General features: G+C 36.7%; 1 protein-coding gene across 3 annotated transcripts in view; it reads left to right on the top strand.

Moving 5' to 3' along the window:
* LOC150079288 (neprilysin-2-like) overlaps window positions 1-25080 on the top strand; it is a 527224-nt gene that overhangs the window by 495257 nt on the left and 6887 nt on the right. For all 3 annotated transcript variants that reach the window (XM_090383670.1, XM_090383669.1, XM_090383671.1), the window contains one exon: window positions 13259-13335. In XM_090383670.1, the coding sequence (XP_090239796.1) occupies window positions 13259-13335 (77 nt within the window). The remainder of the gene's footprint in view (window positions 1-13258; window positions 13336-25080) is intronic.

Below are 25080 nucleotides of genomic sequence, written 5' to 3' on the forward strand. Positions count from 1 at the left end.
TTTATCCATAGCAGCAATTTGCCTCCAGTGCCACACTTCTCCATTTGTCCAGCAGTCTTCCATGTGCAACAGTATCAAAAGCCTTTCTAAGATCCAAGTATATAATATCAAAGTTATTCCCTACATCCAGTTCTTTTGTGACTGCATCATAGTATCCAATCAAATTGGTCAAGCAAGAATTTAACAAAACCATGCTGTGTCCGAGCTATAAGTGAAGTCTTGTCTAGATGATCCTGCAGTGCTTCTTTAGCCAGTGCCTCCATTAATTTTCTTGGAACAGAAGTTAAACTCACAGATCTATAATTACTTGTGTCAGCCTTTGATCCTTTTTTGTGAATTGGGGTCACATTTGCACAACTCCAGTCTGTGGGTACCTCCCCTGAGTCCAAGGAAGCTCTCATAATTATGGCTGGGGTTTGCTTACTTCCTTTACTGCCTCCTTTAATATAACTGGATAGATCCCATCCACTCCAGGTGCCTTTCTTGTCTTTATCTTCAACACTTTACTTTTCATTTCTCCTCCACTTTACTCTCAGCTATTACAAAATTCTCTAGCTTACTGCCAGAGTTGAATACACCTACCTCTGGCATTCCCCTCACTGAATAACTCCTCATGTGTGAATGTTGATGCAAAATATTCATTTAATTTGTTAGCTACCTGAGCAGGAACATCAACAGTTGACCCATCGATATCAAGTGGACCTGTCTGATTCATCCCCTTCCTTCTAGAGTTTACATAAGTAAAGAACTCTTTGCTGTTTTTCTTTGCATCCCTTGCCAAAGATTTCTCATAATCTGCATTCGCCTGCCTAACCTCCTTTGTAACTTGGTTACAGATTAACTTGTATCTACCATAGGCTGTGTCACGTGTTAATTTGTATGTATCCCATGCATTTTTCTTCTCTACCATATGTCTCATTAGTTCATCTGACATCCATTTAGGCCTAAATCTTGAACAATATTTCTTAGTTGGTATGTAAAGCCTAGTAGCTTCCAAGATAAGTTCTTTTAATGCTTCCCATTTTGAATTTGCTGTTGGTAAAATCATCAGTTGGTCCCACTGTATAGAATTTAAATACTCAGACCATCGTACTCGCTTTTACGAAAGCAATAAACCTTCCCTTTACCCCTAATGGTAGTTACCTCTTTGAGTAAATCCCACTTCAGCACACTGTGATCACTGCCACCTAGTGGTTCATTTATATGCAGATTCTTAATGCATGAAGAATCACTACTGGTAATCAGATCAAGAGTCTTACTCCCTCTAGTTGCCTCGTGATCATGCTGATGTAGAAAACAATCATCCAATAAATCCACAAAAGCCTTGATAGTGTGTGAGTGACCAGCCCCCAAATTCCAATCAATATCTGGGAAATTAAAATCCCCCATTATAAGACTCTCTGATTTACTGGCCCACTCTATTTCCCTGTACAGTTTCTTATTATACTCATCAGAGTCATTAGGCCTACAGCACACTCCTACTCTCAATTTTGATCTCCCAATGCTTATGTCACACCAAACTGACTCGACACTGCACGGTCCAGCGATGTCGACTGGCTTCACTTCCTTGGATTTTACGTGTTTCTTAACTAATAGCATAACTCCTCCTCCCTTCCTATCCTGTCTATCCTTTCTGTAGATGTTGTACTCTCCAAATTCCAGTTCTGCATTCCTTATATCTGTGTGACACAACGTCTCTGATATCCCAACAATATCTGCCTTTGATGTTTTGAGCAGTACCTCAAATTCATCAAATTTATTTACTACACTCCTAGCATTGGTGTACATGCAAGTATACATGCACCTGTTTCTATTCTTAGCTACCCTAACACAACCCATGTGTTTAATTGTACCGTAATGACTCCCAGAAGTCTCTGAAATATTCTGCATCATGTTTTTCAGGCTTCTGTTCATTCCAATTGAAGCAGTGCAAGAATCTCTTTCACTTCTGCAAGTGGCTACTGTTAATTTTTTAGTCTTTGTCTCCTCCCAAGCTAGCAGTTTTCCGATCCACTTAACACTGCCTCGATAGCATCAGCAAATATTCTTGTACCCTTTCTATTTAAGTGTATCCCATCCCTATAGAAACAGTCTCTCCTGTTAACAAGTACAGTCCAGGCTGAAAAAAATTCTACCCCTTGAGATTTGCACAATCTTTCCAGAGCCGAATTGATCGTCAGTGCTCTCATCATATACTCCCTCCTATCTTGTCTGGGCAGAATTGCAGACACTTTCAAATTCAACTCTAATTCACGGCTTTTTTTCAACAGTGACCTGTACCTGTCTCGGTGACCTCAGAAGCCTATGGCAGATATAAGCTAGTCTGTAATCAGGTGACAAAGGAGGTTAGGCAGGCGAAGGCAGATTACGAGAAATCCTTGGCAAATGATGCTAAGAAAAACAGCAAGGATTTCTTTACTTATATAAACTCCAAAAGGAAGGGGATGAAACTGATTGGTCCACTTGACATCGATAGTTCAACTGTTGATGATCCTGCTCAGATAGCAAACAAACTGAATGAGTATTTTGCATCTACATTCACATATAAGGAATTATTAAGGTTTGAAAATGGCAGAAGGTTATCAAATTGTAGCAGGATACTTAATGATTTTGTAATAACTGAAAGCAAAGTGGAGGAAAAATTCTTGAAGTTAAACATAAGGTCCCATCCACCTGGGGAGGGTGGGATCTATCCAATATTATTAAAGGAGGCAGCAAAGCAACTAAGCAAACCGTTAGCCATAATTATGAGAGCATCCTTGGACTCAGGGGAGGTTCCCACGGACTGGAGATGTGCAAATGTATATCCAATTCACAAAGGGGGATCAAAGGGTGACACGAGTAATTACAGACCAGTTAGTTTAACTTCTGTTCCGGGTAAAATAATGGAGTCACTGGCTAAAGATGCATTGCAGGATCATCTAGACAAGACTGCAGCAATACTTCAGACACAGCATGGGTTTGTTAAGGGAAAGTCTTGTCTGACAAATTTGATAGGATATTATGATGTGGTTACAAAGGAACTGGATGCAAAAAATAATTTTAGCATTAGCATTAGTAGAGGCATTTGATGCAAGAAAGCAAGTTTATGCAGCATCAGCCAAAAAAAAAAAAAAAAAAAAAAACCCACTTCCACTTCACCCCTCTGTTCGTTCAAAATACCTGTCCAGCTGAGCCTTAAACTTATTTAGGCTATCAACCGCCACTACAAGGGATGGAAGTCTGTTCCACCAACCAACCACCCGCTGGCTAAAGGCAAATTTCCGCACGTCTATCCTACATCTGTCTTTCCTCAATTTGAATTTATGCCTTCTCAGGTGATTATTCTGAGCTAGAGGAAGAATCCCATCAGCATTGAGCATGCTCAAACCATTCAAGGCTTTATACACCTCTATTACACAAGGACTAATAGATTAACAGTAGCCACTGGCAGAGGTGGAAGTGATTCTTGCACTGCTTCTATTGAAATGAGCAGAAGCCTGAAAAACAAGATGCAGGATATTTCAGAGACTGCTGGGAGTCATTGCGGTACAAGGAAACACATGGGTTGTGTTAGGGTAGCTAAGAATAGAAACAGGTGCATGTATACCTGCGTGTACACCAATGCTAGGAGTTTGGTAAATAAATTTGATGAATTTGAGGTATTGCTCGAAACATAAAAGGCAGATATTGTTGGAACAATATCTGCCTTTTATGAACTGGAATTTGGGGAATACAATGTGTATAGAAAGGATAGACAGGACAGGAGGGGAGGAGGGGTTATGCTATTAGTTAAGAAACACATAAAGTCCAAGGAAGTGAAGCCAGTTGACATCAATGGACAGGGCAGTGTCGAGTCAATTTGGTGTGACATAAGCATAGGGAAATCAAAATTGAGAATAGGTGTGTGCTTTAGGCCTAATGACTCTGATGAGTATAATAAGATATTGTACAGGGAAATAGAGTGGGCCAGTAAATCAGAGAGTCTTATAATGGGGGATTTTAATTTCCCAGATATTGACTGGAATTTGTGGGTTGGTCATTTTTGGTAGGCGATTTGCGAAAAGGCTTGCAAATTTTTCTGACTTTGTTAATACTTTGTGCTAATTGGCCATTGGATTGATGAAATAAATGATGTCATCAGTAAAGTCGGTTTGATAAAGCATGCCTTGCTGTCTTTCTTCAACATCTTCATCATCACTACTTTCTTCATTATTTTCATTTTCTTCATTGTCTTTGGGAGACTCAGAGACTGTAGCACCATAATTGATTGATTTTTCATAAAGTACATCTATAACTGACAGATGTATACAATGGGCTATACATTGTTGATGATTAGGCGTAATTTGCTTGCCAAACTTAATCATCATTGCTGCTCCATCGGTGGTGCAGGCAACAATATCCTCATCCAAGTTCAACCCAAATTCCTTCAAGTGTCCATTCACAATTTCCTCAGTTCTTCTGCTGTCAAGTGAACCATTAATCTCAATAAGACCTAACGACCAATGATTGTCTTTTGAATGCACATTTATATTCATATACCTTTTATTTTGTATAGACGTATATTCGTCTAGAGTCGATGAATACCGTGCACTCAAAACCAATGAATTTTTGAAATGATGAATGAGTTCGTTCTTAGTTTTATAATAATTCACAACCATATTTTTAATTCCATTCACTGAGGCTGATGGTCATTTATCGTATTTATTTCTCTGAAGGCTTGATTGTATAAACTCACTCTTGGCAATTGAATTAAAAGAAAATCCATCTAATTTGAAATCTCTTCTTCCCTAGATTTTTTAACGATAAAGTTTTCTAACGTTCTTACCATTTTTACGGGAGATTCACTGTTATCTTGTTTAATGTCAATCTGATGCATTTTCTTTAAATGCAACATCAAAGATGATGTAGATCCTCCAGACGACTTCATTATCTTCTGACATTCTGAACATTGTGCTTCATCTTTGCTTTTTCGAGCAAAATAATTCCATACATTTGATTTCATCTTAGACATATTAAGAGTAATAAATATTAATTAGTAGGAATTTATATCACCGACAATTTTAAATAAAAATATTGAAGATAACAAAGGCACAATACTATGCGTCACTCCCGCAAGCACTGAATGAAGAGTCTAAACGAGGCAAGTTTCAAAATTTTCACGAAAGAAATTTTTTATTTATTTACTCGCAATTTTTTTTCCCCAATTAAATCTATTGTATTTTCAAAATTACATAAAAGCTAAATTTGGTGAAGCTGTTTTTTGAAGAACATTTGATCGCAAATTTAATAGGAATAAAGAAGCAAAAAACTTTCTACGATTAAATTTGATGCAATATTCAGCGAATCTGTTTCTAGTGGGTAACCATCAATAAGGTGCGTTCCATAACTTGCCTGGCGAACAAGATAGATGGAACGGAGAAATGTTGAGCATTTTCTTTTACGATATCGCTCTGACTGACTCACTCAGTCGTAAATGAGTACACCTGCATCATGCCATGATACAGGTAGGAAGATAAAAAGGTACCCCCTCCTAGATTTCGGCCACTTGCCCATGAGATTCGTACCTAAACATAAAATAAAATAAATTAAAAAACATGTTTAAAACATAAAGCAGTTGAACGATCCAAACAAACGAACAAACAAAAGAAAATGCATGTAACAAAAAACTATATTCGAGGGCTAACTAAGAAAATATTCGAATCCGGTTTTAGAAGCTCGGTTTCGGTTTTAACAACTCAATATGAAAACCGATTTAACCGGTTTTATAAAACCGGTTTGCAAGCCCTAATAATCACCTCCTTGTCCCTGCTATATCATTGACAAGACTCCATGACCTGCCTGGCAGCCCATCTGCACTGCTCAGCAAACTTTATATTTGACTACACAATTATCCCCAGGTCTTTTTCACTTTCCCTTCCCTGAGTATAGTACCACACATTTGGTACGTTTCTCTTGGGTTATTGCTACCCATATGCAGTACTTTCCATTTGTCAATGTAAAACTTCAGTTGCCACTTCTCAGCCCATTTGCCCAACTTATCTAGATCCAGTTGGAGTAGCATACCGTCTTCTCTACTCTATGTGTGGCCTTGTATAACGGGATAATCACCTCCTTGTCCCTGCTAGCAAAATTCCTATATATCATTGACAAGACTCCATGACCTGCCTGGCAGCCCATCTGCACTGCTCAGCAAACTTTATATTTGACTACACAATTATCCCCAGGTCTTTTTCACTTTCCCTTCTCTGAGTTTAGTACCACACATTTGGTACGTTTCTCTTGGGTTATTGCTACCCCTATGCAGTACTTTGCATTTGTCAATGTAAAACTTCAGTTGCCACTTCTCAGCCCATTTGCCCAACTTATCTAGATCCAGTTGGAGTAGCATACCGTCTTCTCTACTCTATGTGTGGCCTTGTATAACGGGATAATCACCTCCTTGTCCCTGCTAGCAAAATTCCTATATATCATTGACAAGACTCCATGACCTGCCTGGCAGCCCATCTGCACTGCTCAGCAAACTTTATATTTGACTACACAATTATCCCCAGGTCATTTTCACTTTCCCTTCTCTGAGTTTAGTACCACACATTTGGTACGTTTCTCTTGGGTTATTGCTACCCCTATGCAGTACTTTGCATTTGTCAATGTAAAACTTCAGTTGCCACTTCTCAGCCCATTTGCCCAACTTATCTAGATCCAATTGGAGTAGCATACTGTCTTTACTGTCATTAACAACCCTACCAACATTTGTATCATCTGCAAACTTGGACATGTAACCTAATATACCTTCATGAATATCATTGATAAATAAACAAAACAACAATGGGCCCAATACCGAACCCTGGGGAACTCCACTAATGACATTTGACCACGAAGAGCAGTGTCCATTGATTACCACTCTCTGTCATCTCCCACTCAACCATCCCTTTATCCATTGTAGCAACTTATCCTTAATGCCATACCTCTCCAATTTGTACAGCAGGCTTCCACGTGGAACAGTATCAAAACTTTCCTGAAATCCAATGCTGTATATGATATCAAATTTATTTTTGGCATTCAGTTCCTTTGTGACTACATCATAGTATCCAATCAAATTGGTCAGACAAGACCTCCCTTTAACAAAACCCATGCTGTGTCTTAACTATTACTGCAGTCTTGTCTAGATGATCCTGCAATGCTTCTTTAACCAGTGATTCCATTATTTTCCCTGAACTCAAGTTAAACTAAGAGGTCTGTAGTTACCTCTGTCACCTTTTGAATCCCCTTTGTGAATTGGTGATACCTTTGCATGCCTCCAATCCATGGGAACCTCCCCTGAGTCCAAGGAAGCTCTCATAATTATAGCTAAGGGTTTGCTTACTTCCTCCTGCTGCCTCCCTCATTATAACTGGATAGATCCCGTTCACCGCAGGTGCCTTTTTTATGTTTAACTTCAACAATTTCTCCTCCACTTGGCTCTCAGTTATTACAAAATCACTTAGCTCCCTGTTAGAGTTTGACAAACATCTGGCACTCCCCTCATTGAATAACTCCTCATGTGTGAATGTTGATGCAAAATTCTCATTCAGTTTATCAGCTACTTGAACATTATCATCAATAGTCAACTCATCTATGTTAAATGGTCCAATCTGAGTCATCCCTTTCCTTCTAGACTTTACATAAGTAAAAAACTCTTTGCTATTTTTCTTTGCATCTTTTGCCAAGGATTTCTCGTGATCTGCCTTCGCCTGCCTGACCTCCTTTGTGACTTGATTACAGACTAGTTTATATCTGCCATAGGCTTCTCTATCACCTGATACTTCATATGAATCCCATACATTTTTCTTCTCTGCCCCGAGCCTCATTAGTTCATCTGACATCCATTTAGGCCTAAACTTTGAACAGTATTTCTTAGTTGGAATGAAAAGCTAGTAGCCTCCATAATTAAGTCCCTGAAGGCTTCCCATTTAGAATTCAACGTTTGTAGCATAATCAGTTGATAACCTTTTCCGAGAATTTAAAAACTGTCTGAGGCTCCTGTAGTCACCTTTACAAAAGCAAAACCCCTTCTCTTTAGCCATGATGGTAGTTACATCTTTAAGTAATTCCCACATCAGTACATTCTGATCACTGCCACCCAGTAGTTCCTTTATCTGCAATTTTTAATGCATGAAGAATCAGCGCCTTCGTAGCCAGGTGGGCAAGAGCAGCAGTGCGTAGCACACGCTTCTTGATTAGACTGGGGTTCAAGCCCGTGACCACCAAATACGAAGGATGCGGAAAGGTCAGGGAATGACCACTGCATATTCCCGGAGCAATATGGCCTTAGTTGCTTATGCTCCTAAAAACCAAATAACAACAACACCATGAATAATCACTGCTGATGATCAGATCAAGAGTATTACTCCTGGTTGCCTCTCGAATATGTTGCTGTAGAAAACAGCCATCCAATAAATCCACAAAAGTCTTGCTAGTGTGTGTGTCACCAACCCACAAGTTCCAGTCAATATTTGGAAGGTTAAAATCCATTGTAAGACATTATGATTTATTGGCTAATCTATTTCTCTTCACAATTGTTCGTTATATTCATCAGATTTATTAGGCCTATAACACACACACCTACTCGCATTTTTCCTTTCCCAGTGCTTATGTCACACCAAACAGACTCGACAGTGCATTGTCCACCAACACCAATTGGATGCACTTCTTTAGATTTTGTGTTTCTTACACTAACAGCATAGCCCCTCCTCCCTTCCTCTCCTGTCTATCTTTTCTGTACATATTGTAGTCCCCAAATTCCAATTCTGCACTGCTTATGTCTGTGTGACACCACATCTCTGATATTCCAACAATATCTGCCTTTGCTGTCTTGACTAGCACAAGCTCATCAAATTTATTAACTATACTCCTAGCAATGGTGTACATGCAAGTATACATGCACCTGTTTCTACTCTTAGTCACCCTAACAGAGCCCATGTATTTACTTGTTCCACTATGACTCCCAGCAGTTCTGGAAATCTCCATTACCTTTTTCTCTAGGCTGCTGCTCATTCTAATAGAAGCAGTGCAAGAATCACTTTTGCTTCTGCCTGCAGCCACTGTTAACCTTTTAGTCTGTGTATCCCCCCCCCCAAGCTAGCAGTTTTCTGACACAACTAACACTGCCTCGATAGCATCAGCAGATATTCTTGCACCCTTTCTATTTAAGTGTACCCATTCCTGTAGAAGCAGTCTCTCCTGTCAACAAGCACAGACCAGGCTGAAAATAATTCTACCCCCTGAGCCTTGCACAATCTCTCTCTAGGGCCGAATTGATCGACAAGGCTCTCATCATATACTCCCTCCTATCGTGTCTGGGCAGAATTGCAGACACTTTAACATTCAACCCTAACTCGCGACATTTTTTTCAACGTTGACCTGTACTTGTTGAGTAAATCTGCAGATCTCTTACTCTTAAGGTCATTAGTTCCAACGTGTGCAACAATATCACCTTTTTTGCCCTTAAAAGATGATATCTGCTCTACAACATTATCAACTTTTGCCCCTAGCAGACATACCCTGGCCCTGTTCCACCTATCCTTCTTGCATAGTATATTCCCCGTCTCCCTGACAATAGAGTCACCAACAATAACTAGTTCCTGTGGGACCAGCGCATTCTGCCTTGGATCAGAATCAGGCATCTCCTGATTCTGATCCAAGGCAGAAAACAGAGGCCTGATGCTCACTCCTGTGCATCAGGCCTCTTTGCTACCTGATGCACGAGTGAGCTCTGCCACTGAGCTGGGCAGCTGAGAGCTTGATGGGCTTCTCATATTAATTTCTTCGAGGGTATTTACCATACACCTCAAGCTCTCATAGATGCCCATCAGAATGCTGAGTTGGCACCTAATGTTTTGATACTCTAAGACACCTAGCACACACAAAGGCATCCTCCTTGGCTATATCATGTCCTGTTTTAGAAAGGTCGGCATTCTGCACATTTTTTGAGACTGATACATTGGAGAATCGTCCCTTTCTTTTCTCCCTTGAGTCACAGTACTCTCACTAGTCTGTGATCTTTGCTTCCCACATCAGTACATTCTGATCACTGCCACCCAGTAGTTCCTTTATCTGCAATTTTTAATGCATGAAGAATCAGCGCCTTTAAATGGAAATCATGACCCAGCTGTAGTCTGGGTCATGATTTCCATTTAAATACAATTTAACTAACAATGAAATTTAATAAGATTAATAATATTTTTGATTAATTGATAATACTATAATAAGCTAACAGATTCCTAATACAGTGCTTCGTGTTACGCTATCAGTTCGAAATATATATACATTACGCTATTTCTTATCAACTACAATATGGCAGCTAGTTCAACAATATTGGCGCCAGTGTGAGTTATAACTTCCAAAAATCTCTAATTAAATTCAAAATAAGAAGCTAACAAATGCTACTAAACCTATATAATATCTCTGTAAAACACAATGTAGTATGTTAATTAATGAAGAATACGGTAAAAATTAAAAATACTTATCCCTTTACAACAGCCAAAAATCCACCTACTCCACCGATTTAAATGATAACAAGATATTCAGAAATGATTTGATGTCACCATACAAACTGGAGACCAATTTTTTCTTCCCCTTGTAGTTTTAAATTAAGTGCATTTAAATGACTAGAAATATCCGTAAGATTGTAACATCAAACAGCCACTCCATATTTGATAGTTGCTTTATTTGTTTCCCTTTTTCTATCAGAAAAATATCAATTTCATGATGCAATAGAAATCATATAATACTTTGCCATGACTAAGCCATCTCACTGCACAATGTAAAATTACATCTTCGCATTCAGCTTCAATTTCTGAAAGAAATTGTTGAAATATTGGGTGATTAAGGCTATGTGATCTTATAAAATTTACAGTTGAAATAACCACATTCATAATGTGTTGGAGATCCAATACTTTCCCACAGAGTGCTTCTTGATGCACAATGCAGTGAATTCCAATCGCAGATTCAGCTCCGACATCTATCATTTTCTTGGTTATTCTACCCATAACCCCAATGTTTTTACCATTCATATTTTTTGCACCATCAGTTGTGACACCAGGTTTTTAATATTTAATCCTAACTTTTCAATAGATTGGCAAAAATTTTCAAAAAGATTTTCACCTGTAGTTGTTCTATGTGCACTCTGTAGATCAGCTGAATCTTCAACTGATACAAAATTATTATTAATTACACATATGAAGATAAGGATTTGGGCTGTGTCATTTACATACACCAGTACCATCATCCAGTGTCACACTAAAATATTTCATTTGTTTCATGTTTTCCAAAAGTTCTTCGAACAAATTCTTTCCAATTTCTTCTACTCTTCACAGAATTGTTTGTCGAGACAAACTAATGTCTTGTATCATTGTTTGTTTCTCCAGACAAATTTCTTCAAAAACTTTTAACAAACAACATTTAACAAATTCACAATCACTGAACAGTTTACTTTCAAAAGCAATCAAATGTGCAACTTGATAACTGGCACTTACAGCAGATAAATTTCTTGACCAATATGTTTTCAGTATGTTTTGTTGTTTTCTTAATTCTTTTTGTAACTTTGAATACTTTTCTTTTCACAAACACTCCTTTATATTGATCATAAAAGTTATGTTGGGAATCAGTGTCGTTTTAAATTGTATCCTTTAAAAACTGACAGTCTCCATACACACCAAACACGCTGCTTTTTCCCCCATACTCAATGAAGAAATAGTCTTCAGTCCACCTTTGATTAAAAACACGATACTCCAAATCAACTTTCCTCTTTTGGAACATTTTTAAGGATGATTTTTTAATTCAATACAATGAACAAGTTATATTAAAATAATAAAATTTCACAATACGAAAAAATTGATACGCATACAACTGTATTTAGCGTATATATGAATGCAATGGACTACATGTACATGCTTGACACAGTCGAGCTTGCGCTTGCATGCATTGTACATGCAGTGGCACAACTGTCTTAAAATATTGTTTTAGTTCACTTTCAGCATGGGCTGTATAAAAATTATTCGAGGACTGGATATGGCCTTCAGGCTGTAGGTTGGACACCACTGTTTTATTGGTGTCCAACCTACAGACCTTGCCCCATATAATCTGTTTAAGCAAGGTTTTACTGTAACTCAAAACTATAGACTGCAACTATTAGTAGTTCTAGGAGAAAAAAATTCCTCTATTCATATTCCCTAAATTTAAAATGCCTGCAGAAGTAAAAATAAGATATTAGGAACATGGATTGTCAAGTTAATTAATTGGGAACTGAAAGTTTTCTTTAAGAGACACAGACAGATATTGAAAAATATAATATTAGTATTAGATGCATTCAGCAATCATTTGCCACCAGAAAGTGAAGGAAAAAATTAGAGAAATGAACAGTGATCTATAGTTATTTCACATGTTTTGACAACCCAGCTGCAAGTAAACATTACTGTTCTTATAATTCCATAAAATTTACTTATTTTCACTTAAATTTACTTATGGATTTAATTACAATTACATATCCTTTTTTTTTATTATTTCCATATTTTCTGCTGAGTTTAAGTGAAGTTCATGAGAAAGGAAATAAAATTATGTATTACCTGTTAAAGATGTGCATATCTTAACATGTGATGTCTTTTTTTTTTTTCCTTTTCATTCCCTTTCTCACAAACTTCATTTAAACTAAGCAGAAAATGCAGAGATAAGTTACTAAAAAAAAAAAAACAAAAACATAGCTAAATCTCTATCTGCTATTTTATAAAAATTTAATAATAAAATATACATCTGTGTGTTATAGGATTTATTTTTTTTTGTTCTTCAGTAGCTTCAGAGATAAAAAAAAACTATTAAATTAATATACTACAAGACCAAAAATGCCTAGCATAGTTGAACAAGTTTGCCACCAGTTCCTTCACATCACATTGGTGACTGATCATCCTGATACAAGGATCACAAAGAAATGTTTAAATTCTAAAAAAATGCATTAATTCATTAGCATAGAACTCAGTATTGCATTTCAAATATCATAGTTAAAGTCCTTGTGACAAAGTACCCCTGAACAGCCATATTACTTACTTTGTTTTCCAAAATTGAATAAGGAAAATATCAAAACAGAAAAATACTAAATGGCTTTATTAAGCAAATATTCATTAATTAATCTCCTTCATAGTATTGCACTGTGAAGATAATTAAGCAGGAAAGATTACTTTTTAATTAAGAAGTAAACTGCTTTAAATTGTTATTTATCTCATGTATTCCCATCATTTTGGTATAGGTTTGGTGTGGAAAGTACAGACCACAGGTTCTTAAACTTAGGATTTTAACAGGATCACATAGTCCAGCAGAGTTTAGGTAATAATAATAATTTTTTTTATTCTGTAGATAGAGAATAATGTACAAATATCCTAATTTTATTTAAATATGAAAATCAGTCAAAAAGTAATGTCACTTGTTATTTTTCTATTTAGGCCATTGCCATATGTAAGATAGTTATATCAGTATTGTAGTGGAATATTTTACATCACTTTTGAATAGTTAGTTTTCTCCAAGAGATGGTAGAATAGTACCAGTTGGTTAGAAAAAAAAATGGGGGAATTTGATGTGCAATGGGATCTGGACCATCACTGTAATGTACCTAGGTCTCAGTGCAGCTATGACTGCACATACAGGACTCCAAGGCTAAAGAAATTGAGGGGGATTAGCAGGAAAAGTGATCACCACAGTTTCTTGGGATGAGAAAGACGATTCTTTTTGACTACTTACCATCAGAAACCAAATAAACTCAGGTTATTTAAAAACTTGCATTTGTCAGGTTCATATTATTAGAATTAGAAGGCAGAGTGATACAAAGAAAAACAAATTGCTATAAAAAGAAAGCTTGTATAGCATCTACTATAAAAAAAATTAAATAAAATAACACTGGTCAAAGATTGGGTAATATAAAAGAAAACTGACTTTTTCAATTAATTATAATTCTGAATCTGCAATCTGGATATAAATTTTATTGCTTATCACAGTTTTGTGTTGAAAAAAAAAAAAAAAAAAAAATTCAAAATATTTGTATGAATTTATCACTGACCATGGAAACGTAAGTAATCCTAATAAAAGTGTATCTTCAACTTTGTATTATCCTGATATATTCTTTGCTGATATGCACAAACATTATTTAAGGGTGATTATCATATTAGTACTTGCATAACTTGCACATGCACTGCTGAAACATAAAACTCACTTAATTGAAATAATAAAAAGTAATGAGAAACTAAATCTTAGTCTAGTCTAGGCATGATATTAAAATTAACAATGACAGTAAATTAATAAGATTAATAAATTCGATTAATTAATTATCAATACTACGCTATCTAATAGATTACTAAATGCCATGATACGTATTGCACTATCTAGTTTTACATTAGAGCTACCTATTTACCACAATTAAAATTCCCTACCACTCACTCTATATGAAAACAATGGCTGCATCATTCAAACAAAACAACGGTTTTATGTATATTAAGTAGTAACCTACAAAAACTCTAAATTAAAAATAAAAATAATGAGCATAACTAGAACTATAAAGATGCTTATATATAAAGTACACTATAATATGACAATTAAGTAAATAAAATAGCAAAACACTTATGCTTTTTGGGAGCTTGTAATTCACAGCAGAAATTTGTAGAGACAGTCACCACCCTCTCCTGGACTCTTCGTGAATCTAGTTGCAGCAGGGATTCTTGAAGGAACAATCTTGTCTGACCAATCCAGTACCATTAGTAGAGGCATATGATGCAAGAATACAAGCTTATACAGCATCAGCTAAAAAAAAAAAAAAAAAAAACTCTTCCCATTGCACCCATCCATTTGCTCCAAAAGTTTGTCCACTTCTTCCTTGAATTTATTTAAGCTATTAACTTCCACAATGACAGATGAAAGTTTGTTGCAGCAATCAACCACCTGCTGGCTAAAAGCAAATTTCCACACATCTATTCATCAGCTGTCTTTCCTCAATTTCAATATATGCCTTCTGAGGTGCATAACCTGAGCAAGAGGAAGAAACCCATCAGCTTGCTCAAACCATTCAAAGCCTTATACACCTCAGATAGATCACTATCTGAGGTGTAGAAGGCATGCTGCTGCAGAAAACAGTCATCTAATAAATTCACAAAAGTCTTTCTAGTGTGCAAGTGACCAACCCACAAGTTCCAGTCAATATCTGAGAAGTTAAAATCCCCCATTATAAGACATTGCACTGCAATTATATTTTATGTTTCTTAACTAACAGCACAACCCATTCTCCCTTTCTGTATAAATTTTACTCCCCAAATTCAAATTCTCCATTCCTTATATCTGTGTGACACCACATCTCTGATATCTCAACGACATCTGTCTTTGATGTTTTGACCAGCACTTCAAATTCATCAAATTTATTTACTATACTCCTAGCATTGGTGTACATGCAGGTATACATTCACCTGTTCTTATTCTTAGTTACCTTAACACAGCCCATGTATTTTCTTGTTCCATGATGACTCCCAGCAGTCCTTGAAATTCCCAACAACTTGCTTTCCAGGCTTCCAAGAAGAGGTGCAAGAATCACTTTTACCTCTGCCTCCAGCTATTGTTAATCTATTAGTCTGTGAATCCCCCAAGCTTCCAGTTTTCCAACCCCCTTAACACTGCCTCGATAACATCAGCAAATATTCTTGCACTCTTTCTAGTTAAGCATACCCAACCCTGTAGAAGCAGTCTCTACTGTTAACAAGCATACACCACACTAAGAAAAATTCTACCCCATATGCCTTACACAATCCCTCCAGGGCTGAATTGAAGTGATTGACAAGAAAAATTCTACCCCATATGCCTTACACAATCCCTCCAGGGCTGAATTGATTGACAAGTGCTCTCAACGTATATGCCCTCCTGTCATGTCTGGGCAGAATTGCAGACACTTCCAAATTTAATCCTAACTTGCGACTTTTTTTCAACATTGTCTTTTACATGCTAAATAAGGCTAAAGATCTCTTCAACAGTGCCGACATGTACAACAATATGATATCTGCCCTACAGCATCATAAACTTTTGTCCTTGGCAGACATACCCTGTTTACTGTGATGTAGTAACAAAGGAACTGGATTCAAAAAATAATTTTGGCATCATCTACTTACATTTCACAAAAGCCTTTGATACTGTTTCACATGAAAGGCTACTGTACAAATTGGAGCAATTTGGTATTATGGATAATGCTATGACTGTGATGATTGAGTGGGAGAAGATGGAGCAGTTATAAATGGATACTGCTCTTAGTGGACTAATGTTGAACCCCCCCCCCTCATTGTTTTCTATATTTTTAATGATATTGATAAATATATATCAGGCTTAATATCTAAGTTTGCAGATGATACAAGGGTTGGTAGTGTGGTTAATGACAGTAATCATGGTATGCTACTGCAACAAGGTTTAAAAAAATTAGTCTGATGGGATGAGATATGGCAATTGAACTTTTAACTTTGGCAAATGTAAGGTAGTGCATATGGGTGGCAGTAATCCCATATTAATATAACAACTGTGAGGTACCACTCTGGGTAGTGGAGAATGAAAAAGACTTAGAGATAATTGTGCAGTCAGATATGAAGCTCTCTGAACATTGCTGACAGGCTACTAGGACAGCTCATAAGGTTTTTATTGTCAATGATATACCAATATTTTGCCAGGAGGGATAGGAGGTGATTATCCCATATATGCTGTGGTTAGGCCACATCTTGAATACTACATACAGGTCTTCAACCTGCATTTTAGCAAGGTTGTAGATCTGTTGGAACAGGTGTAGAAAGGAGCAACAAGATTAATCAGAGGGGGGGGGAAGGGTTCTCCTATCTTAATTTGATAAAATTAAGTTCTTGAAAATGCAGTGCCTGGAAACTAGGTGCCTACGAAGAGATGATCTGATGTAAGTGTTTAAGGCTTTGAATGGATTGAGTTATTTAAACATTCATGGCATTCCTACTCTTGCTCATATAACACATATGAGGTGGCATAAATTTAATTAAAGTAAGGATATTTGCAGGAAAAATGTGCAGAATTTTGCTTTCAGCCAGATGATAGTTGACTTTTAGAAGAAACTTCCATCTGATGTGATGGAACTGAGTAATTTGAATAAATTTAAAGAAGAATTAGGCAAATTATTAGTGATGATGGACAGGTTGTGTGTGTGTGTGTGTGTGTGAAGTTCCCCTGATCCCCACTGATGCCATTTAGGTGCCTCTGTAGCCAGGTGGGAAAGAGCAGCAGTGCATAGCACACGCTTCTTGATTAGACCGGGGTTCGAACCCATCGCCACCAAATACGGAGGATGCGGAAAGGTCAGGGAATGGCCACCGCGTATCCCGGAGCAATATGGCCTTAGTTGCTAATGCTGCTCCTAAAAACCAAATAACTAACTAACTAACTGATGCCATTTAAGTTTGCTTCTTTGCATTATATGCTAATACTGATACTAAGTTTACGTGGTTGATTTTTGCCTCTGCCTGGAATCATTATAGCATTCCTACTTGCTTTAATTATACATCAGGCCTTAGAATCAAACTTATTTTCAAACAAATTGTTGTTTAAAAGGATAGCAGATAGCATAACAAGATATTCTGAGCAGTAACTAGAGATGTGATCCTCCCATCTTGCACTGGCATCATTTCCTTTATTTATTGTAACATTCTTTTCCACTTAAAATTGAGAGGAACATTCTATCATGTCAAAAGCTGCCATTGTTTTATTTATTATTTATTTTTTTTAATTTATTTTATCTCCTTCAGAATTTTCGTTTAGTTTTCATTTGGTTACTACATGTATACACACATTTTCATATACATTTTTAATTTTACAATGATAAACTATAATGTTTTACATTATGGTTCATCAGTGTATGTTGGTTGAAAATAATAAAGAATGTTATTGATCCAACCATGTTTCTGCAATGAAGCCAATTCCATATTGAGATCTTCCTACTAATTTTTTCTAATTGAAAAAAGCGTTGCTGAATGATCTAGTGCATGATTTAAATCTCTTAAAACAATATTCAGGAGTTTTGGGTTATGATACAAAACGTGGAATTTGCTGTCTGATGGTACAAGAATTTTTCATATTTAGCAGAAGTAAAAAAAAAAAAAAAAAAACTGTCTACATTTTTTGCTGATGAGATATCCCTTTGTGTATACCCAGATATAAACAGTTTTATGGAAGATTCAAGGTTTGAACACAATGATGAAAATGGCAGCTATTCATTATTCATCTAAAATAAAGTTTAAAGGCAGTTTTTTATATTCAAATTCTGTTGGAATATGAAGAAAGCTTACCAGAGTATGTCCCAAATACAGAATGAATCAATTATAAGGAACAATTCTGGCTGTTATGTAGTTATTTTAAGTTCACTGGACTTTTAATTGGATTGGGACATATTTACCACGTATTGCTCTTTCTTCTGCTTGTGAGATTGTTGAGCAACAGAAGAGCACTATGTTGTCAAGGATCAGCCAGCCCAAAAAAAAAAAAAAAAAAAAAAAATTGTTCATTTCTGAGAGAATGCAGAAGTGTCAAATATGTACAATTAGTGAATACTCAGTTGGCACAAACCCAAAGAAGGAAAATTAGAAAATTGTTGCATTACAACATTTCTTCTGAAAACTAAATCCCATTCGAGTACAGAAGTCTTCTAAATTCTTAGTTTACAGGTTTTCAGGTAATAAAAAAGGAAAAACTATAAACAACTGGTAGACAAACTAGTATAGTTTGTAGTATAGTTTGTCTACCAGTTGTTTATAGTTTTCTGACTATACTAAATTTGTATAGTCAGACAACTATACAAATTTAGGTTTCCAGATGTTTCTTAAATACATTTTTTACTTTTGATTGATTTCCTCCCCCTCAAGTAACTTAAGTGCTGCTTGGCTCCAGAACAGGGTCAAAGAGATATATAAGATCAAAGAGATTCCACTAAGATATAAGTACATTATATCCAAAAATCAGGAACCATAGGACATTAATTTAAATTAATTTAGAATTAAATTGGATTGATAGAATGGGACCAATAGAAAGTACTCTCAGCAGTGACCTGATTGAGGTTTATAAGGCTCTGAGAGGCATTAGTAAAAATGAATGAAGGTGGAATTCTCGCTGTTCTAAAGAATTCCGCAACTAGGGGTCATAAATTCAAATTACAGGGCTTGACATTTAGATTAGCAAGTTTTCTTTTTAGCCAGTGAGTCATTGATAGCTGGAACAAGTTGCTCTCGCAGGTAGTTGAGGCTGACATTGTGAATAAATTGAAAGGTCAACCTGGATACTTTTTTGTGTGAGGAGGGTAGCATATAATTTGTTTTTTTGTCTACTTTCTTGGTTTTTTTTTTTGTTTTTCTTTTTGCCAGTGCAGCAAAAGCCTGTGGCTTTCTTGCACTATATGGTGAAGATTATTACTATTATTTTTGAAACTGTGTAAAGTCACAAGTTGACAGGCTGAATATTTCTAATACAAATCATCCCCATCATTAACTTGAAGAAATCTGCAAATTCATTACAACACACTTGCTATAAAGAGCCCAAAACAACAAAGTTTTGATTGAAAATATGCTTAGAGACAGAGGGTAGGCATGGAACAAATCAAATTATGTAAATTATTTTGTAATTAAAGTATTTTCTGAGCGGTTCCAGACTTTTCTGACCTCCTGTATAATGAAACAGTGCTCTCAAGGAAGGCAAGATCCAATCATGATAGGTGACTGTTGTTGGTTTTTGCAAAGAAAGGGTGAAACCATACATTAAAAAAATTAATAATTTTATTTTATTTATTTTTAGCAACTTTTATACTTTTCGTGTGATTATTTCTACTTTAAGTAAGAATATTGTCCTAATTATTCACTGTACAATTTCTTTTGCTTCAAAGGTGGTACCTGTGCATATCTCTACACTGATATTCCCTATCAAAAACTTACTAATTTGGAACCTCATCTCTTTGATCTTCTCTGTCTCAAAATCTCTCTACCCCATTCTGTCAAATTCATCTGTTTCCTGTATTGTTCTTCAACTCCACTAATCATTTGGAACTCTTTGACTCCTTTCTTTGAGATTCAACTTTCTCCAGTCCAACATTCCTAACAATGAGGTAATTTTCCTTGGTGATTGCAATGTTCACAACTCCAGTTGGCTTCAGTTTTCTAGTCACATAAACCCATCTGGTTGAGATGCTAAGCATTGTTCAATTACTAATGACCTAGCTCATATTTTTCATTTACCTACTAGAATACCAGACAATTATAACCACACTGCCAACACTCTTAATCTTTTTCTCACGAATGACCCTTCCAAGTATAAGGTCAAGGTGAGTGGTCCTCTAGACACCTGATCACAACTTGATGGTCTCTTCTCCAATAGGGCCTTCCTCTCAAGGCCATTCTCGACCTCATGTTGCTTGGCATTAAAAGAATGCAAAATGGGATGATCTGATTTAAAACTTTTTAAATCTTTTAATTTTTAATATTTGTTCAGATCATGTCAGTGAAATTATTCTTGTAGGGATGAAATCCTTTATACTACACTCCAATTTAAAATATTGTCCTTTAACTAAACCATGATTTTTCCAATAAATGTGCTAAGGCTTGTCAAGATAAGAATGTTGCATATCACAACTGGATTGCATCCACATCTCCAATTTCATTTTCTGCCTATACTAAAACTCAAAATAATTGTGAATCAATTATTAATAATTCCACACTTAATTTTGAACAGGCTAAGGGTAGAAAACTTGCTTCTTGTCCAAATGCCAGTTGAGTAATCTTGCCAAAGCTGTTATCCACTACTTTTGTCTATCTGTATTCCCATCTCTGTTAAAATCCATTGGTGCTAGTGCCACCTTAGCTAAAGATAAAGCTGACCTACTGGCATCTGCTTTTCTTTTCTAATTCTTGTATCAATGATTTTGGTAAACCACCTATTACCATTTTTGGTACATTCCATTCAATCAATACCTTCTCTGATTTTTGTCAAAAGGAGGTTAAGAAGAATTTTTAAGACTTGATGCGAAGAAATGTGATGGTATTTCTCCACTTTTCTCAAAACCTGTGCTCCCAAGCTTACTCTTTTTCTACATCAGCTTTTATGCTTTCCTATTCCAGTAGTGTTTTTTCTTCTTCTTGGAAAGTTTGTCAGATGCAGTCAATTTGTATAAAGGGTGACAAATCATTCTACCCCTTCTAAACAGATTTGTCAAGCCATCGTATTAGTTGGGCCAATAAAAATTTCAATTTTTTTTTTTTTTTTTTTTTTCTGTAAAATTTCAAGTTATCTCTCTATATACACTGCTCAACAAAATTAACAGAACAAAATGTTTTTCATGGATATTTCTTTGTGAACAGTGTCGCCAAAGGCGAATATTTGATTTAATAGACATCCTGGCATGAAAATTCTGGGTATCTAATAGAACGAGAATAACCATGTGTGGGAGAAGGTTTTAGAGCTCCAGCAAATGGATAAGTTTTAGATAAATTTTTGCCATTTTATTTACTTAATTGTCACATTAATATATTTTCTAGAAGCAGATTTATAGTTCTAGTCATGCACCTTAGTTTATTTTGAATTTAGGTAGAGATTTTGTAGGTTACTATGTAGTATCCATAGACCCATGTACCATTCAAAGCTTGTTGCCTTTGTTGTAGTATATTAGATCGATTCAGAATAGTGTACCATATATCTCAAACTTGATAGCATAAGTTATAACGTAAAACTAGATAAAGTAATACGTAGTACTGTATTAGGAATCTGGCACCTCCGTAGCCAGGTGGGCAGGAGCAGCAGTGCGTAGCACACGCTTCTTGATTAGACCGGGGTTCGAGCCCGTGCCCACCAAATATGGAGGATGCGGAAAGGTCAGGGAATGACCACCGCATATCTCCTGAGCAATATGGCCTTAGTTGCTAATGCTCCTAAAAACCAAATAACAACAACAATTAGGAATCTGTTAGCTTAGTTTAATTTAATTTATTTATTCTTATTAAATTTCATTGTTAATTAAATTGTATTTAAATGGAAATCATGTCCCAGACTAGAGCAGCAAAGCAATGAGCACAAAAGTGGGAGCACAAAGCGCTGTAGCTTGTGGGGGGGAAACTGAAGGGGTCAATTCTCCAATGCATCACAGTCTTAAAAAATGTGCAAAATGTGAAATGTTTGTGGACTTTCTGGAACAAGACATGATCTAGCCAAGAAGGATATCTTTGTGTGTATGCCAGGTATAGAGTGTCATGAAATTAGGCACCAACTCAGCATTCTGACGGGCATCTATGAGAGTTTGAGGTGTAGGGTAGATGCCCTCAAAGGAATTAAAATGGGGGGAGGACCATCAAGCTTGCAGCTGCCCAACTCAACCCCAGAGCTCACTCTTGTGCATCAGGCAACAGGGTGGCAGTCTTCGGGGCTGAATGTGTTTGGTCCCACAGGAGCTAGTTGTTGGTGACTCAACTGTCAGGGAAAGAGGAATTATATTGTGCAAAAAGTATAGGTGGTAGTAGTAGTAGTAGTAGTATTAGTGGCATGTGATGCAAGAAAGCAAGTGTATGAGCTTATGCAGCATCAGCCAAAAAAAAAAAAAAAAAAAATCACACCATTCCCTCCAAATGCCTGTCCACTTCCTCCTTAAATTTATTCAACCTATCAACTTCCACAATGACAGATGGAAGTTTGTTCCAGCAATTAAGCACCCGCTGGCTAAAGGCAAATTTCCGCACATCTATTCTACATCTGTCCTTTCTTAATTTGAATTTATGCCCCCTTAGGTTCGTAATCTGAACAAGTGGAAGGATCCCATCAGAATTCAGCTTGCTCAACCCATTCAAGGCCTTATACACCTCAATCAGATCACCATGCAGGTACCTAGTCTCCATACCGCTGCAATTTGCAGAACTTAAGCCTCTCTTGGTGAGAAGATTCCTTCATTCCCCTCACCAGTCTTGTTGCCCTTCTCTGTATACGCTGAAGTAAATCTACATCCTTCCTAAAATGAGGCCTCCAGACCTGTATGCAGTACTCAAGGCCATTGCCTGACTGCCTTATACTGAGGGACAATCGCCTCCTTTTCCCTGCTAGAAAAATTCCTATATATCATTGACAAAAATCCATGACCTGCCCTGGCAGCCTGTCTCCATTGCTCAGAAAACTTCATATCTGACTGCACAATTGCTCCCAGGTCTTTTTCATTTTCTACCACCTTAAGTGTAGTACCACACAGTTGGTACGTTTCTCTAGGGTTACTTCTACCCATATGCAGTACTTTGCATTTGTCAAGGTTAAACTTCAGTTGCCACTTCTTAGCCCATCTGCCCAAATTATCTGGATCCTGTTGCAGTAGCACACTGCCATTGCTGTCATTAACAACCCTGCCAACCTCGACATTAAGCCTGTTGTTTTGTATAATAAATATACAAAACAACAGTGGACTCCACACCGAACCCTGTGGGACTCCACTAATAACATTAGTCCACGAAGAGCAGCACCAATTGATTACCACCCTCTGGCTTCTCCCACTTAACCATCCTTTTATCCATTGTAGCAACTTACTCTTAATACCATTCTGCTCCAATTTGTACAATAGTCTTCCATGCGCAACAGTGTCAAAAGCTTTCCTGAAATCCAAATATATGATATCAAAATTATTTTTTGCATCCAGTTCCTTTGTAACCATATCATAATATCCTATCAAATTTGTCAGACAAGACAAATTTGATAGGATATTATGCTGTGTCTGAATTATTGCTGCAGTCTTGTCTAGATGATCCTGCAATGCATCTTTAACCAGTGACTCCATTATTTTACCCGGAACAGAAGTTAAACTAACTGGTTAGTTTAACTTCTGGAATAGGACCAGAGTATGTCTGCCAGGGGCAAAAGTTGATGTAGAACAGATATCATCTTTTAAGGGCACAAAGGGTGATATTGTTGTACACGTTGTCACTAATGACTTTAAGTGTAGGAGATCTGCGGACTTAATAAATACAGGTTAATGTTGAAAAAAAATTGCAAGTTAGGATTAAATTGGAAAGTGTCTGCAATTCTGCACAGACACGATAGGAGGGAATATATGATGAGAGAATTTACAATGAATTTGGACCTGGAGACATGGTGAAAGGCTCATGGGATAGAATTTTTCTCAGTATGGTCTGTGCTTGTTAACAGGGGAGATTGCTTCTATAAGGACACAGTTAAATAGAAAGGGTGCAAGAATATTTGCAGATGCTATTGAGGCATTGTTAGATGGGTCGGAAAATATGCGAGTTAGGGGGTTGGGATATACAGATTAATAGTTAATAGATTAACAGTAGCTGTAGACAGAGGTGGAAGTGATTCTTGCACTGCTTCTATTGGAATGAGCAGCAGCCTGGAAAGCAAGTTGCTGGGGATTTCAAGAACTGCTGGTGGTCATCATGAAACAAGTAAATACATGGTCTGTGTTAGGGTAACTAAGAGTAAGAATGGGTGCATATATACTTGCATGTACACCAGTGCCAGCAGTATAGTAAATAAATTTGATGAATTTGAAGTGCTGGTCAAGATAACAAAGGCAGATAGTGTTGGGATATCAGAGACATCGTGTCACAGATATAAGGAATGCAGAATTGGAATTTGGCAAGTACAGTGTGTACAGAAAGGATAAACAGGGTAGGAAGGGAGGAGGGAGGTTATGCTGTTAGTTAGGAAATGCATAAAATCCAAAGTAGTGAATTCAGTTGAGATTGGTGGACAGTGTAATGTTGAGTCAGTTTGGTGTGAAATAAACACTAGGAAAGCAAAAATGAGAGTAGTAATGTGTTAAAGGACTAATGATGAGTACAACACTTGTTGTACACTTTGATGAGTACAACAAACAACTACAGAGAGAAATAGTGGGCCAGTAAATCAGAATGTCTTATAATGAGGGATTTTAACTTCCCAGATATTGACTGGAACTTGTGGTTGGTCAGTCGCACACTAGCAAGACTTTTGTAGATTTACTAGATGATTGTTTTCTACAGCGTCATGTTTGTGAGGCAACCAGAGGGAGTAATACTCATGAACTGATTAACA

Source organism: Mastigoproctus giganteus, chromosome 10 (genome assembly GCF_048544385.1).
Source record: "Mastigoproctus giganteus isolate SK-2022 chromosome 10, ASM4854438v1, whole genome shotgun sequence".
Lineage (NCBI taxonomy): Eukaryota > Metazoa > Arthropoda > Arachnida > Uropygi > Thelyphonidae > Mastigoproctus > Mastigoproctus giganteus.